A 13,949-nucleotide genomic window follows, 5' to 3' on the forward strand; every position below is an offset into this window, starting at 1 on the left:
TACCTTGCTCATGTAACTGTAACCCCTCTGTACAGTATCTTTACAATAAAAAATATAAATATATATAAAAGGTAGTCTACAAGTAAGTATAGTGACATTGGTAGTAAGTCACCTTGTCTAAGGTGTTTTGTTACAACAGAAGAGCCCTGTCCCAGAATAATCTCCCACTGTCCGGACCCTCAGGCTCATAGGTCTGCCTGCTTTTGTGTTTGTAATTGCGATTGTTCATGTCAGGATATTTCTTTTCAGCTTTTCAGATTTACTGTTATCACAGACAAAAAACAAAACAAGACCGAAAAAAAAAAAGAAAAGAAAAACACCCCGACAAAGTCCATGGCCCAGTTTGTGGCATTTCCTGACTTTTATATGTCCTAGTTTTGTTCCAGGACTCTGTCACACCCACGTCCATTCTCAAGATGAAATTAACAACATCCTCATCTCTGTAGCATGAAAAATCTCCAAGGACTGCTGTGGGACTCATGCATTCCCGAATGCTTTCCTGTCCTCTGAGAATGTGCAGCACATCTCCTTAACTCTTGAGGCTACTTGGTTTGGAGATTATGAAGCTGTCTTTAGGTCCAAAAGATTTATTTTTTTTAATTTCCAAAAGATTTATTTTTTTAATTTCTTTTTTTATTGTCAAGATGATGTACAGAGGGGTTACACTTATATAAGTAAGGTAATAAATACATTTCTTGTCAAACTTGTTACCTCTTCCCTCATAAAAGATTTGTTTTATTCTTGTCCAGATTCAGAGAGGAGCAAGTGTGTGGTTCTCATGCTTCCAATTACCTATCTTCCTGCAATCTCCGTTCTTCTCCCAAGCCTGGAATTTAAGCCAGGATGTAGGCTTTTGATAGATTTCAGGAAATTTTTTTAAAAAATTAAGAGGCTAGGTAACCTTGCCTCTAGAGCATTGTCCGAAGCCCAAGCCTTGCTGTGTAGCTCCAGTGGAAGCAGACGTTCTGACAGAAAACCTTGTGTTTTGGGGGAACATTTTCAAAGATTCCAATGGAGCAAGTAGGACACACAGTCCACAGGGTTCTCCCGGGCGCGGGAGTGTCCCAGCCACAGCGAGCATGTCCCTCAGCCTGCTGCCCAGACTGTGGCAGGGCAGGGACCAGGGGAGCTACTCTGAGCATTGCTGTAGAGTCAGCAGAAGTTGCGGCCTTGGTGTGGGGCCACCCGCATCCCTGGAAGGGCCCCCTGCCTAGGTGACCTGAGCACAACTTCTGATGCAAATTCCTGCCTTCCTGGAAGGCTTCCAGGGAGCCCTGACAGGTGTGGAGCTTGGCGGGCAACTTCTACCAGTCCTTGCCAGAGAAGGTACCCCCCCTCCCATTCTCCCCTGAGCTAGCACCAAGTTGCACCAACCTGGTTCAAACCCCACTTGTTGTAGTGTGTTGTGTGGATCACCTCCCAGCCTGAACTGGGTCTCCGCTTGTAAAGGATTTTGAGGCAGGCAGATGAGAAGCCCGAGGAGCTGCAGGGCTAGGAAAACCCTCAGAAGTATTTTCCTGTCAGTGGATGCTCAGTGATGGTTTGTAGGGACCTCTTGCTATCTGGGTTGTATCTGTCTTGTGCTTTAAAGGACTTAGTATTTCCATACCATTCACTACTCCCATGCAGTCACTTGAAAAGCTGGGCTTTCTTAGTTTTAAAATAGGTGCAACAGAATATTATTCACAGGGCAAGAGGAAGGGGACCAGAGGGAGGGAGGAGGAGACAAGGGTGGGTGGCTGGATGAATATGATTGCAGGACCATAGATACATGGATGAAACATCTCAGAATAACACCCATGGTTTTGTACAATTCATACGTTCCAACTATAAAAGAACAAGCCACGATTCACATTATTTCTAGACTCATGGCATATTCCTGTCACTTAACAGCCCCAATATTTGGTTACTGGTTTCATATTTAATGGTAATTAAATTTTGAATTCTAATTACAATTCTTTCCAAAGAGCAAGATAAGTTCTTTTTCTTTGGCCTTATCAGCATGATTTCTTTTAGCTGTGCCTACACTAATGAGTTCAATGGCCCTTAATATTTAATGGTATCTATCATAATAAATTAATATAATGAATACTTAAGAAAAAGGGGTTTATTGCTTCAGGATCCGATCACCGGGGACATTTATTTTGGAAAACTTAAGTGTAGGCCCAAAGCTCCCTCTGGTGGCGAGAAGCAGAATGCTGGTGGCAAAGCAGCACCAGCTACCTCTGAGAGATGGACCAGCTTTCTGCAAGTTCCTGTCCTCTTAGCTGGGGAGGTCTGGCTGGCCGTGTCCCCTGGGTGGAGGTGGCCATCCACTGATTCCCCAGGGCCAGGCTGTGTGGTGGCAATGTGCTAGGTAGCGGAGACACCCTGCGGGCAGCTGGTGTACAACAACAGGCCAGCCAAGGTAGATGCCCACACAGCACCTCAGGAAACCATCCTTGGGATCTGCGACGGTGTGCACTTACTGCTCTGGCTTTCCCCCTCAGGACACACTTGTTCCAGGGAGTGGTTGTCAGTTAATGCACTCGAGATATTTCAGACCCAGATCTGGGGAGGAACCGTTGAGGAAAGCATTTTAGACTGGTTTTTCAGGAAGAAGGCAAGAAGCAAATTATTGAGCAAAGCAGAGGCTAGGGACCCCACTGCTTCAAGGCACCCCCCAGGGAGCATCTTTGTGTCTCTTAGCTAAAATCATCAAGAAATGTCTGGAACGTCACAAAGGATGATTGAAATTTTAAAGCTGTTGTGTTTTTCTTTCTTTCTTTATTTTTCCTGCCAGTAATTTGTCTTCATCCCTTTTCCAGAATGTTTTTACTAGGTCAGTGAAGTCAGACTGCTTGTTTGCTTTTCGCTGTCTTGGGGGGGAAGTTTTACTTTGTTTAGAAGAAGACAGTATTTAAGGCTCTTTGATTATCCTTGTGTTGAATGATAGTTCTTTTAATTCCTTTATTTCTCACGCGCTGATGTTCAGACTGGATTTCTGAGATCAGAAAAGTTATGGTTTTATGTCTTTTGAGTTGAACCATGAGGAATACCCTAGTCCTGGTCACCGTCCTGGCCAGGAGCTGTGGCTCGAAGTGGTAGATGAAGTGGTCACTCACAGTGGCACAAAAGCTCAGGACCCTGGACTGTCCGAACCTCTTTGTGACCATACAACAGCAGCCTGGGAGGGCCTGGGCATGGGGACTACTGAGGTCTATCCGTGAGCTCAAAGCCAGCAGCCAGCAGGAGGGGCAGGGCGAGGCCCAGGATGGATACTTCCTGCTTTAATATTAAATACTTTTGTTATCTTTTTCTTTTTATTCTTTCTGGTCCTGGGGCTTGAACTCAGGCCCTGGGTGCTGTCCCTGAGCATTTGTGCTCAAGGCTAGCACTCTACCGCTTTGACCCGCATCTCCATTTGTTTGTTTTGTTTTTGTTTTTTGATGATGGGGTTTGAACTCTGGGCCTGGGTGCCGTCCCTGAGTTCTTCAGCTCAAGGCAAGTGCTCTACCACTTGAGCCACAGCATATCTTCTAGTTTTTTTTTTTTGTGGTTAATTGGAGATAAGAGTCTCATGGACTTTCCTGCTGGCTTTGAACTGTGATCCTCAGACCTCAGCTTCCTGAGTAGCTAGGATTACAGGCATGACCCACTGGCATCCAACTTGGTGGTTGTTTTTGAGATCTTGATTTATTGTCCAGACCAGCCTGGAACTCAGGGTCCTCCTGTGTTAACCCCCTGAGTACTGGGATTATAGCTAATAGCAAGTGTTTAAATGTAGGAAGTAACAGTAATGATACATATAGCAGTTGAATGAAACTGCATATAATACTAAGTTTAAGTCACTAGAGCAATGTACAACACATGAAGTTACATGATACATGTCCTTTTAGGAATCCTGTCTGTTCCACAGAGCATAGGGGAGCAAGCACTCACGTCTTCCTCTTAAGCAAACAAGCCCTTCCCTTGCCCTGGTCCTGAGCATGCCAAGCCTCTTCCTGCAGCAGTGCGGTGAACTCATGGCGTGGACGGAGCTCCCACTCATCCTCATCACAGTTTTCCACCACCCTGTGACACGGACCAGGCCTTCCCACCATTCTCCCAACTGCATCACATTCTGGAAGTAGCCCCGCCGTTGCCTTTGTGGTGGCTGGGGCCAAGGAATTGGATTTGTGAAGTTTGGGGCTTGGTATTGAGGTCATCCATTGCTACCACCCACAGTCCAAAATGCCTCCCCATCCCCGAACATCTGGTGAGATCTGGTTCCAAACGCAAGTGCCTCCACCCCTCACCCATGTCAGTCTCACTCAAAAGTTGACATCTCAAGCTGCCCAGTGACAGGAGAGCTGACATGGCACCGGGCTGAGGCAAAGCTCTCCCGCTGCTCCATTAGCCTGCAATACAGGCATCAGGCAGGCCTCATGGGCCCCAAAGGCTGAGCCTGGCTCCCATCCTGCCCAGGACTTAATTCCATCTTGAAAGTTGCTAGATGCAGGTGTGGCCCTCCTCCTCACGCAGTGTCACACCTGTCTGTTGGTGACATCTGTCGTCCAGCATCTATCCACTATTTTTTAGTGAAGACCAAGTTTGTGCCCAACACTGAGCAAGATGGTGTCTTGTCTTTAAAGAACATAGGGGAAGAATTTTGCCAGCCTCTCTAATGAGCATTGCTCCTCTGATTCATTCTGCTTTCTATGGCTGATCGAGCCTTAGGGGGCTCTGGCCGCATTTAGTGTGTGCTGTGGTCCCTTGTGAAGATCCTGATCCTATTATTGTTATTTATTACTGTTTTTGGTCGGTCATGGGGCTTGAACTCTGGGCCTAGGCTCTGCCACTCAGCTCTTCAGCTCAAGGCTAGTGCTCTACCACTTGAGCTGCAGCACAACTTCCAGTTTTCTGAGTGGCTTATTGGAGATAAGAATTTCAAGGCCTTTCCTGCCTGGGACTGACTTTGAACGGTGATCCTCAGATCTCAGCCACCTGAGTAGCTAGGATTATAAGCAAGAGCCACCATGCCTGGCCCTGATCTATTATTTAAAGATGAAAAAAAATCAATGAAAGTTTGGTTTAAACCTAAGGATTCCATATTGGCTGTGGAAATAGCTATCATATGGTCTTAGATAAGGTTTTTTGATGACTCTTTTAGATACATTTTGTGTTCACAGTTTTTGTTGTTGATAGTTATCTTCCAAGGTTAGTTACTTCAAAGTTACTTCAGCTGTCCTGGGTGCTTTATTTGTGTTTGAATTTCTAAGTTGTTTCTAAGATGTATGTGAAGGAGCTGTAGTTTAGCTTTTAATTTCATGAATTGCAAGTTTGCTTCCATAAAGCATTGTAAGAGGAAGGGAAGTAATTGGGCATTCTGAAAGACCTTTTTCTGTCCACATTTTATGGGTGCTTTATATGCTTGCTCTAGATGATATAGTAAGCAAACATCTTAAGGTGCTCCATGCATGAAACTCTATTTCATGCCTAATTTAGAATGGCTAATTTCAGTTCCAAGTTTGTTTTCCATGCTCTATTCTTTCATCTTTATAGGCAATAGAATTTTTGTTCTCCCTGGCCCCCAACTTCTGCATTTTATTGTTTGAAGACCCAGAAGTGATTTACTTTTGTCACTGGTACATAAAGTACATATAGTAAAGATTTAGTTTATTTTTTAAAAGATTAGATGTCATTAAAATGACTTCTTTGGAGGTTAGAGCATTGTTTTACTTTTTACAGATGCATGATGCTTGGGCATATTTTCTGATACAGTATGATAATTTTGTGCATGTCTCTCTGAGTGTAATGATCAGAGCAGAGCATAAAAAATTAGCTTCTCTGTCTCCTCAGTCTCCTGTCATCTCTGCATTGGAAAAAGAAGTGTTTTCTTGTAGATTAGTGTACATTGAGGCTAGCACTTGACCGTTTGAGTCACTCCTTTTCTTCTGGCTTTTTGCTGCTTCATTGGACACAAGAGTTTCTCACGACAGATTTTGGGCTGACTTTGAAGCACGATCCTCAGATCTCAGCCACCTGAGTAGCTAGGATTACAGACATGAGCCACCAGCACCTGGCGTGGTGTTTGGTTTTTCCCGGTATGAATTGTGTGGCCACCATCCTGTCGGCCTTGCCTTCCACGAGCTCATTGTGGGAACCAGATATGAAGGGTTTCCTCCTCCCCGGCTTTCTTCACTTTGGGCCTGAAGCTGCAGCTTAAGGGTGGTCACAGTTGGAGCACTGCCCAGAACAGCTGCAAAGTCTGGCCTGGAAACTCCTGGCATCAGAGGCCTTGGCGCAGTGCGTCCAGCTTCCTGCTCTTCCTCTGTCCCCAGTGGGATCTGCTGGAAGCTGGGCTGAGTCTCTTGGCTCCCACGCAGTACACGCTCTGTGCCAACTAATTGTATGGCCGCTCGAGCGGCCATCCTGTCTATCTGCTCCGCTCCAGTTCCCATGGGTGGCCGACAGGGGAGTAGATGATTCCTGTGCAGTGTTGCCTGGAAAAAAGATTAGGGAAGTTGGAAGGGATTGTGGGAGATGGCAAGGGGCGCGCTGCGGGGGCGTCGTTTCCTTCCAAGCGACTTCATTTCAAAACTCCTGGGGGATGTGGTTGCCTAAATGCTCTGGTGACATTTGGGAAAGAATGCGTGCTGGTGGTAAAAGCTGGTCTCTGGGAGTTCAGGTTTCGTTCTTCTGTTCCCAGGGGCATGACGGGTCAGTTCAGCATCAGGACGGAGGCCCCCCCCGCCCCCCATCTGTGAAGTGAACATGAGAGGGTCCCTTGCTGGGGCTCACATGCTGGAGAATTGCTTCAGATTCTGCCGGGAACGAGCTTGCTCCAGTGACCTAGAAATGCAGGAACCTGGGCTTGCCTGACCTCATTTCTAGTTCTGGCTTCAGTGCTGACTCAATGAGAAGCTGGTAGCAATCAGTTCATCTGGCTCCTTTCCCTTCATGCATTCCATGATTAAAATGAGAATTTAAAAATCTTATCTCCGCTGGCCTCCTGGCAGTACCGCCACTATTAATTGAGTCCTAAAAATACTCTGTCAAATGCACTAGAAGGCTTCTGCGCGCTGCTGGTGCCTTTCCCGTTTCCTTCCGCGCTCAGGCTGGGTCATGTGAGGGGACACGCTTCAATCATGATTTCTTTTTATTTGTTCGTGTGCTTGGGGCCAGCTCTTTGCCACTCATTGCCATTATCTTTGGAGTGGGACTTTTCTCCTCTGCACGAGGGTGGCGGTGGGCATACTCCTTTGTTGTCAGTGTTTGCTGTAGTTGTGTCTTATTCCCACGGTCACCTTTGGCTTACACAGATGTGATCTGGGAATCTTGCTCTTTCCTAGCAACTCCAGGCCTCAGGGATTCTGCACACATCCCACATAGCGTTCCATACACATCAGCTCCCCAGCTGCTGTAGCTGCCATGTGTCGGTGTCCACTCCTTCTGGAAGATTCCCTGAGCCACTGGCCCCGAGAAGCTGCCATTTTCCTTAGTCTGATTGCTATTCATCCTCTACCTGCTAGTCAGACTCCTGACTCACCCTCCAGTCCAGCATAGATCTCACAAAGGCAGGTGTCTGGCCGCTCAGGCTCATAGCCACAGTGCTGTGGGCTGGTGTGAAACTGGTAGAAGTGGCTTGTCAAGGGTGACTGAGGCCTTGCTTGGTAGAAAGGCTTTTTTGTCACTCCCCATGAGTGACAGCATGCTTGAGGAGAGGGAAGGCCACGTGCCCTTTTCCAGTTCCTGTACACTTTGAACTGATAGAACTTGGAGAGAAGCAGTGAATTCTGAACTACGCCCCTCTCCCCCTCCCCCCTCAGTCCCCTCAACCCCCCTGGGGTTGACAACATCCCTCCATCTTCCTGTTAAGAACCAGCTCACTGTGGTTTGTTCTAAGAAGGAATTGGTATCTTGGTTTCTTGTCATGTTTTCAGATGGGCAGTTGAAAGAAAAATGGCAGTCTCCTGAAAATAGCACGTCATTGGGCCCCTGTGGTAATAGGTCATGTAATATCTCGGGATCAAACATCAGTGCCATCTCCTTCCTCTGTGTTTCCTCCCTCTCAGTCATGACCACATTGTCTGGTCACCGGGACTCAGCCCTACCCCTGCCTTCCCAGCACCCTGCCTTCTCCCTGCTCTTCCTGTGTTGATTTTGCATTCTTTCTTTGAAGGCTAAGTTCCACCCTCAGAATTTTGAGTGTTTTTTTTTTGTCCTTTTCAAAATGTATTGCAGCCCTTGAAATGTCATCCAATGATTTGCATAATCGTATTTTAAACATATTTAAAATTCCTTTTTCCTCTGGAAACAGAGGCTCTCTCAAACCTCAATTCTCCCTTCCCTTTGCAAAACTACTTTTGAAAAAACCAAATTATCCAAGTCCACCCTCAGCCCTGTTGACCACCGAGAACACCATGGCTCTGTGTGCAGAGATCTGCAGCTGTCAGCATCTCTCAAAGGGGTGGAGAGAGGGACCCACCGGACACCTCAGCATGTAGTTTATTGATCACTAGAGAATGAGTGAAAGAACAATCAAATTAGTGAAAAAAACCCCACTATTACACCATTTACCTAACAAAACAGTACTATATATAATACTAAACGCATGAGCATTTTCTTCCCCTAAGAGTCTAACATAAGAAAAAGAAAAGCACCTCCACTGCATCTGTCAACACTCACTGTAGACTCACAAAGTAGTAGGTAGATCTTGGAAAGACTGGTGCATTAGGCATGGAGAAACAGCCAATAAGATGAATGGGTGTATGAATAGGTGAGTGTATGGGTGTATGAATGGGTGGACTGGACGGATGGATGGATAGATAGATAGATAGATAGATAGATAGATAGATAGATAGATAGATAGATGAGTATATGAATGGAGGGGTGGGTGGATGGGTAGATGGATAGATGAGTAGATGAATGAAGGGTAGATGTATGCATGTGTGGATGGATGATGAACAGGTGAGTGAATGAGTGGATGAATGGATTAATGGGTGGATGTATGGATGTGTGAATTGGTGGATGAATGGATAAATGGATGGGTGGGTGGGTAAACAAAAGGGTATTTGTTATGAGAATTGATTCCTGTGATTTTGGTGGCTATAGAGTTCCACAGTCCGTTGGGCTGGAGTTAGGAAAGTCAGTGTCAAAACTCAGTCCAGGCAGAAGGCCTGGGAAGCTGGGGGCTGCTGGTGCAGTCTCAGGTCCAAAGCCTGGGGACTGGACTTGTGATGCACAAGCAGGAGGAAAAGAGAATCAGCTCCAGGAGAGACAGAATTGTTCTTTCCTCTGCTCTTCCCTGGGAGCCTCCTCTGTTTGAATGGTGCCGGAGTACAGATCTTCTCAGGCCGTCTACTGACCCAGGTGCCAGAGTCTCCCAGAACTATCTTGCACACAAGCCCACCAGTGACACGTTACTAGCCATCTAGTATCTTCTACCACCAAGGTGATTCCCATGATGGCCTGTTACAGTCCACTAGTCTCCCTCCACTCATCTTCCCCTGTCATTTGTCTGACCTCTGTGTCCTTCCTGCAGGGAGAAAGAGGCCTCCCAGGATTACAAGGTGTCATTGGGTTTCCAGGAATGCAGGGACCCGAGGGGCCACATGGACCACCAGGACAAAAGGTGAGCTTGGCAGGGATGGGGTGAGCAGCAGAATCCAGACATTTCTATTCTTGTGATAAAGAAATGTGCTAATGGGGTCTCTGTTCTCTTCCAGGGCGATGCTGGAGAGCCAGGACTTCCGGGCACAAAAGGGACAAGGGTAAGAGCTGTGGTTGTTGATGGCTTACAATAACACACAAGGGATTGAGAACCTCCGGAGTGGATATGTCCTTCTGTCCCCAGGGGGCTGCCTTCCTTCCTCACCTCTCTCTGTGCCCTTCCTTCTGCCTTTCCTTCTCTCAGTGGGTGCAGGTGGTCCCGAACCGCCGCCCCACATCTGCTCACTGCTGCTGTGCATGCGCAGAACAACTTGGGTTATTCGCAATGCCTTCCTCCCTATTGTTCTTCTTGAAGGGTCCCTTGCCTGTCAACTTGAATTTTGGGGAGGAGGCTGTTAATGATGTGTCCAGACCTTAAAGTAAGACTTCATTTGTCAGGAAGAGACATGATATTTTCTGAGCTGAGCTTGCTCCTCCTCTTCTCTTTACTTTCTTTTCTACCTCCATCCCTGGAAGGGGCAAAACAATTGGTGATCCTCTGTGTAAGCAAATGAAGGCAGACAGGCTGGAAGACATTGCCAAGTGTTCAGTTGCTGCATAGTGAAAGGGAGAATTGGGCCATTAAGGCACGGGTTGGCAGTCCTGTAACTCTTGGGGCAGTGAAGAAACAACCCTGCCCCTGGGTAGAGGCCACCCTGAACTATTAAAGAGAGAGAAGATCAGGACCCAGGTAGCAATAACTGAGTTTTTCTCCCAGCGAACTGATTGAGCTTATCAACTCCTCTTCCCAAATGTTTACAGTTAGAACATGAATTATATATTACTTTTAACTGAGATATTACAAAAAGACTTGCTTTTGGTAGTGGAGGGTCGGCTTCAGATGTGATTTTCTGCTCTCCAACGAGGATTGCTGCTCCAGGGCCTGTTCCCTCAACACCTCCTCCACCCCATCCCCTGTCCCCTGTGCAGTGCGCATGTTCAAAACTCGGAGGATGGGGCTTTGGCTCCATTAATCAGGAGGATGTGAAGGAGGAAATGAGGTTCCTTGTGCTTGATTGAAAGGCTTTTGTTTGCATCTCTGCAGGGACCCCCAGGAGCAGCCGGTTACCCTGGAAACCCAGGACTTCCTGTACGTATACACAATGCACTCTACATTCTTGTGAATTCTTTTACTGGCAAGGGGATTTCTATTTTCGGTGACTCTTCATTTGATGTATTGCAGGGTATTCCCGGCCAAGATGGTCCTCCAGGACCCCCAGGTATCCCAGGATGCAACGGTACAAAGGTAAAGTTTAGAACCAAGACTCTCCCCTTAGTGCATGCTTGTGTAATTTTACATAGCAAGAAGTCAGGCCATGTGATTCAGTTTTGTTTGCCACAATTGGAACGTTCCCTAATCATAAATCTTTATTTGATAATAAGGAAATAGAGTTTATTCGTATTTATGCACAGGAAAGCTATACATACGCCTTTCTTTTTTGGTGACCTCTTATCCTAAAATTGCTCTTTAGCACAGTTTTAACTATATTACTTATTGTTAATTGCTAAATCAAACAGGAAAAATGCTCTTATGAATACTTATCCTATTTATTCTGCTGTTGATTGTATTTTTTCTTTTGTAAGATGGCTTCCAGAGATGTAGCTTCTGATAACACGCTTAGGAAGTGATTTGTAACCAACCCAGAAGTTTCTCTGAAAGATGTGGAAGCATGGTTTGGGGATGTGAGTGCTGTGGCTCTGACTGCCTTGGTTTCTCTTTCAGGGAGAGAGGGGCCCGCTTGGGCCTCCTGGCCTGCCAGGCTTCAGTGGAAATCCCGTGAGTATAGGACTGTGGAAGGCAGATTTTCTTTCTCTCTTTGTTCTTTCTTTCTTCTAAGTTCCTTTGTACTCATATCTCAATGACGTGTTGGATAAAACAAAACTAATTCCCAGACTTTCTTTTCTAGGGACCACCTGGGTTACCAGGGATGAAGGTATGTGTTATTTTTATTATTTGATTTGATTTCACTTTATTTCATTTTACCACATTCATTACAAGGAATCAGTTGACAGTAGATGCCATAAGAACACATTTGGGTTAAATCACTTCAGCTGACGTATTACCTATGAAAACGTTTTCCTAAACATTGTTACCTTAAACGATTATATGGTGCTGGGAAGGTGGCTCAAATCCCTCCCAGTAGCCATCTCTGTCTCCAGGGCTGGCAGCAGTGGAGGTGTGTGTGCGGCTGTTCACACTGGTCCCTCATATTCAGTGACGAGGGGACAGGTGTCAGCCTACTTCCAGCATAGACAGAGTCTAAGCCCTAGCCGGGTACCAGTTCATCCCAGTGAAGCATGCGTGGTATCCAGTGGCTCTTGCATTTCCATACACGGATGTCAGTATTTACTCTTACTCTGTAGGGAGATCCAGGTGAAATACTTGGCCAGGTGCCCGGGATGCTGTTGAAAGGAGAGCGAGGATTTCCTGGCCCTCCAGGGATACCTGTAAGTGTTGGGAGCCTTGTTGACCCTGTGCTGAGTCACTCTCAGGCTAGGCTGTGACTACTTCCTTTCTTCCCACCATAGGGCTCACCCGGATTGCCAGGCCTTCAGGGACCTGTTGGCCCTCCTGGATTTACCGGACCGCCAGTAAGTTTGGGGGCTCCTCACTCAGGCAGTCATTCAAAGGACAGGTATATGGAGGGATGGGGTAGGTAAGAATCAAATGAAGACACCGCACTGGGGTCCCCTTTACTTGGCCTACAGCAGAATCAACTTCTTTCTCAAGAAAATCTGTGGCCGGCCCCTAGGGACAGCCTTGAGTCCCAGAGCTCTGTTTGAAGGGTGATTCTCAGGAAGCAGCGGATGTGGTCCCCAAGACATCATCACGTGCATCCCCTGTGGGCGTGGCTGAGTCCCTCAGACCAAGGGTTTCTGGGCTGTGCAGTAGAGACCCAGGCCCGGCCTGGGTTCCGGGATCCCGCTCCCCAGGGATCCTGTGCAGTGGTGTTCCCAGCAGAGGTCACCCCTGTGTGTGAGGCCTCAGGCAGGCTGGAGTTAGGGAGAGGCGCACATCACGTGCTGCAGCGTGAGTTGTTCTGGTAGAGCCTGGCCCAGCCTCCCCTCCAGAGAATCTCAGACTCACACTTTTTAAGTCTCTTTTTTTTACTTTTTACCCTTTCTTTCACTTTTTTTTTTTGTTTGGGGGAGGGTAAAACTCAGGAAGTCCTAGTCTATCTGTGTATGTACATGGACTCTCCTTTACATTCTTTGAATCAGTGAGCTCATGTTCATGGATGAAGGCTAGCCAGCTTTTCCTTTCTGGATTAATCAGATTTTTTCTTTCTTTTTTTGGTCGGTTGTGGGGCCTAGGTGCTGTCCCTCAGTTCAGGGCTAGGGCTCTACCACTTGAGCCACAGTGCCACTTCTGGCTTTTTCTTCTTATGTGGTGCTGAGGAATTGAACCCAGGGCCTCATGCATGCGAGGCAAGCACTCTACCACTGAGCCACCTTCCCAGCCCTTAATCAGAATTCTGTTGCGAACATGGAAAGCTTTTTTTTTTTCTTTTGTCATTTTCATTTCACCACACCCTGCTTCTTTGGAGAGTTGTGAACTTTTCAAAAGATAAATGTTTCTATCTGAAGTAGACAGACCTGGTTCCCAGACAGGTGCCTCCAGGTTGGAGAGCCCTGATAGCAATTCATGCCCAGAAGCCCGTCCAGGAGCCTCTGAGCTCATCTGCGCCCACAGAGCAAGGCCTAGCGGGTCTGAGGGGAAAATAAACCCAACATGGCAGTGATTGTCCCAGACCATTCCTAGTTAGTTGCAGAACTTTATAAGAAAGATGTTAACCACAGAATCCTAGGATAACTGTAGCACCAAGCAGGACTGGACGCTAACGAGGGTCAGGTTAGTTTGTTGGCCACTATGACAAAATACCTAAGAGAGTCAACTTTAAAGGAAGAGCCATTTATCTTATCTCACAGTTCCAGGCTTTCTGTATATCCTCACTGAGCTCGGTTCTTTCTAGGCTTATGGGAAGCAGAGTATTGTGGTGGGTGGCCCAGTGTTGAATGGGTGGCCCAGTGTTGAGGTGGGTGGTTGAGAGTCATGGTGGGTGGCCCAGTATTGGGGTGGGTGGCCCAGTGTTGAGGTAGGTGGTCTAGTGTTGAGGTGGGTGGTTGAGTGTCATGTTGGGTGGCCCAATATTGGGGTGGGTGGCCCAGGATCATGGTGGGTGGCATATGGCAGAGCAAAGCTGCTTACCTCATGGCCGCCAGGAAGCAGAGATAGAAAGCAAGGAAATGTCTAGCAACAATAATTCCCCTTCCTA

At 46.9% G+C, this 13,949-nt stretch overlaps 1 protein-coding gene across 1 annotated transcript in view; it reads left to right on the top strand.

The window, feature by feature from the left end:
- Col4a1 (collagen, type IV, alpha 1) overlaps positions 1 to 13,949 on the top strand; it is a 128,338-nt gene that overhangs the window by 66,765 nt on the left and 47,624 nt on the right. The window contains exons 3-10 of the mRNA XM_013022832.1: positions 9,506 to 9,595; positions 9,690 to 9,734; positions 10,718 to 10,762; positions 10,856 to 10,918; positions 11,396 to 11,449; positions 11,580 to 11,606; positions 12,037 to 12,120; positions 12,202 to 12,264. Coding sequence (XP_012878286.1) covers positions 9,506 to 9,595; positions 9,690 to 9,734; positions 10,718 to 10,762; positions 10,856 to 10,918; positions 11,396 to 11,449; positions 11,580 to 11,606; positions 12,037 to 12,120; positions 12,202 to 12,264 — 471 coding nt within the window. The remainder of the gene's footprint in view (positions 1 to 9,505; positions 9,596 to 9,689; positions 9,735 to 10,717; positions 10,763 to 10,855; positions 10,919 to 11,395; positions 11,450 to 11,579; positions 11,607 to 12,036; positions 12,121 to 12,201; positions 12,265 to 13,949) is intronic.

This window comes from Dipodomys ordii, unplaced genomic scaffold, assembly GCF_000151885.1.
Source record: "Dipodomys ordii isolate 6190 unplaced genomic scaffold, Dord_2.0 Scaffold64, whole genome shotgun sequence".
NCBI classification, from domain to species: domain Eukaryota; kingdom Metazoa; phylum Chordata; class Mammalia; order Rodentia; family Heteromyidae; genus Dipodomys; species Dipodomys ordii.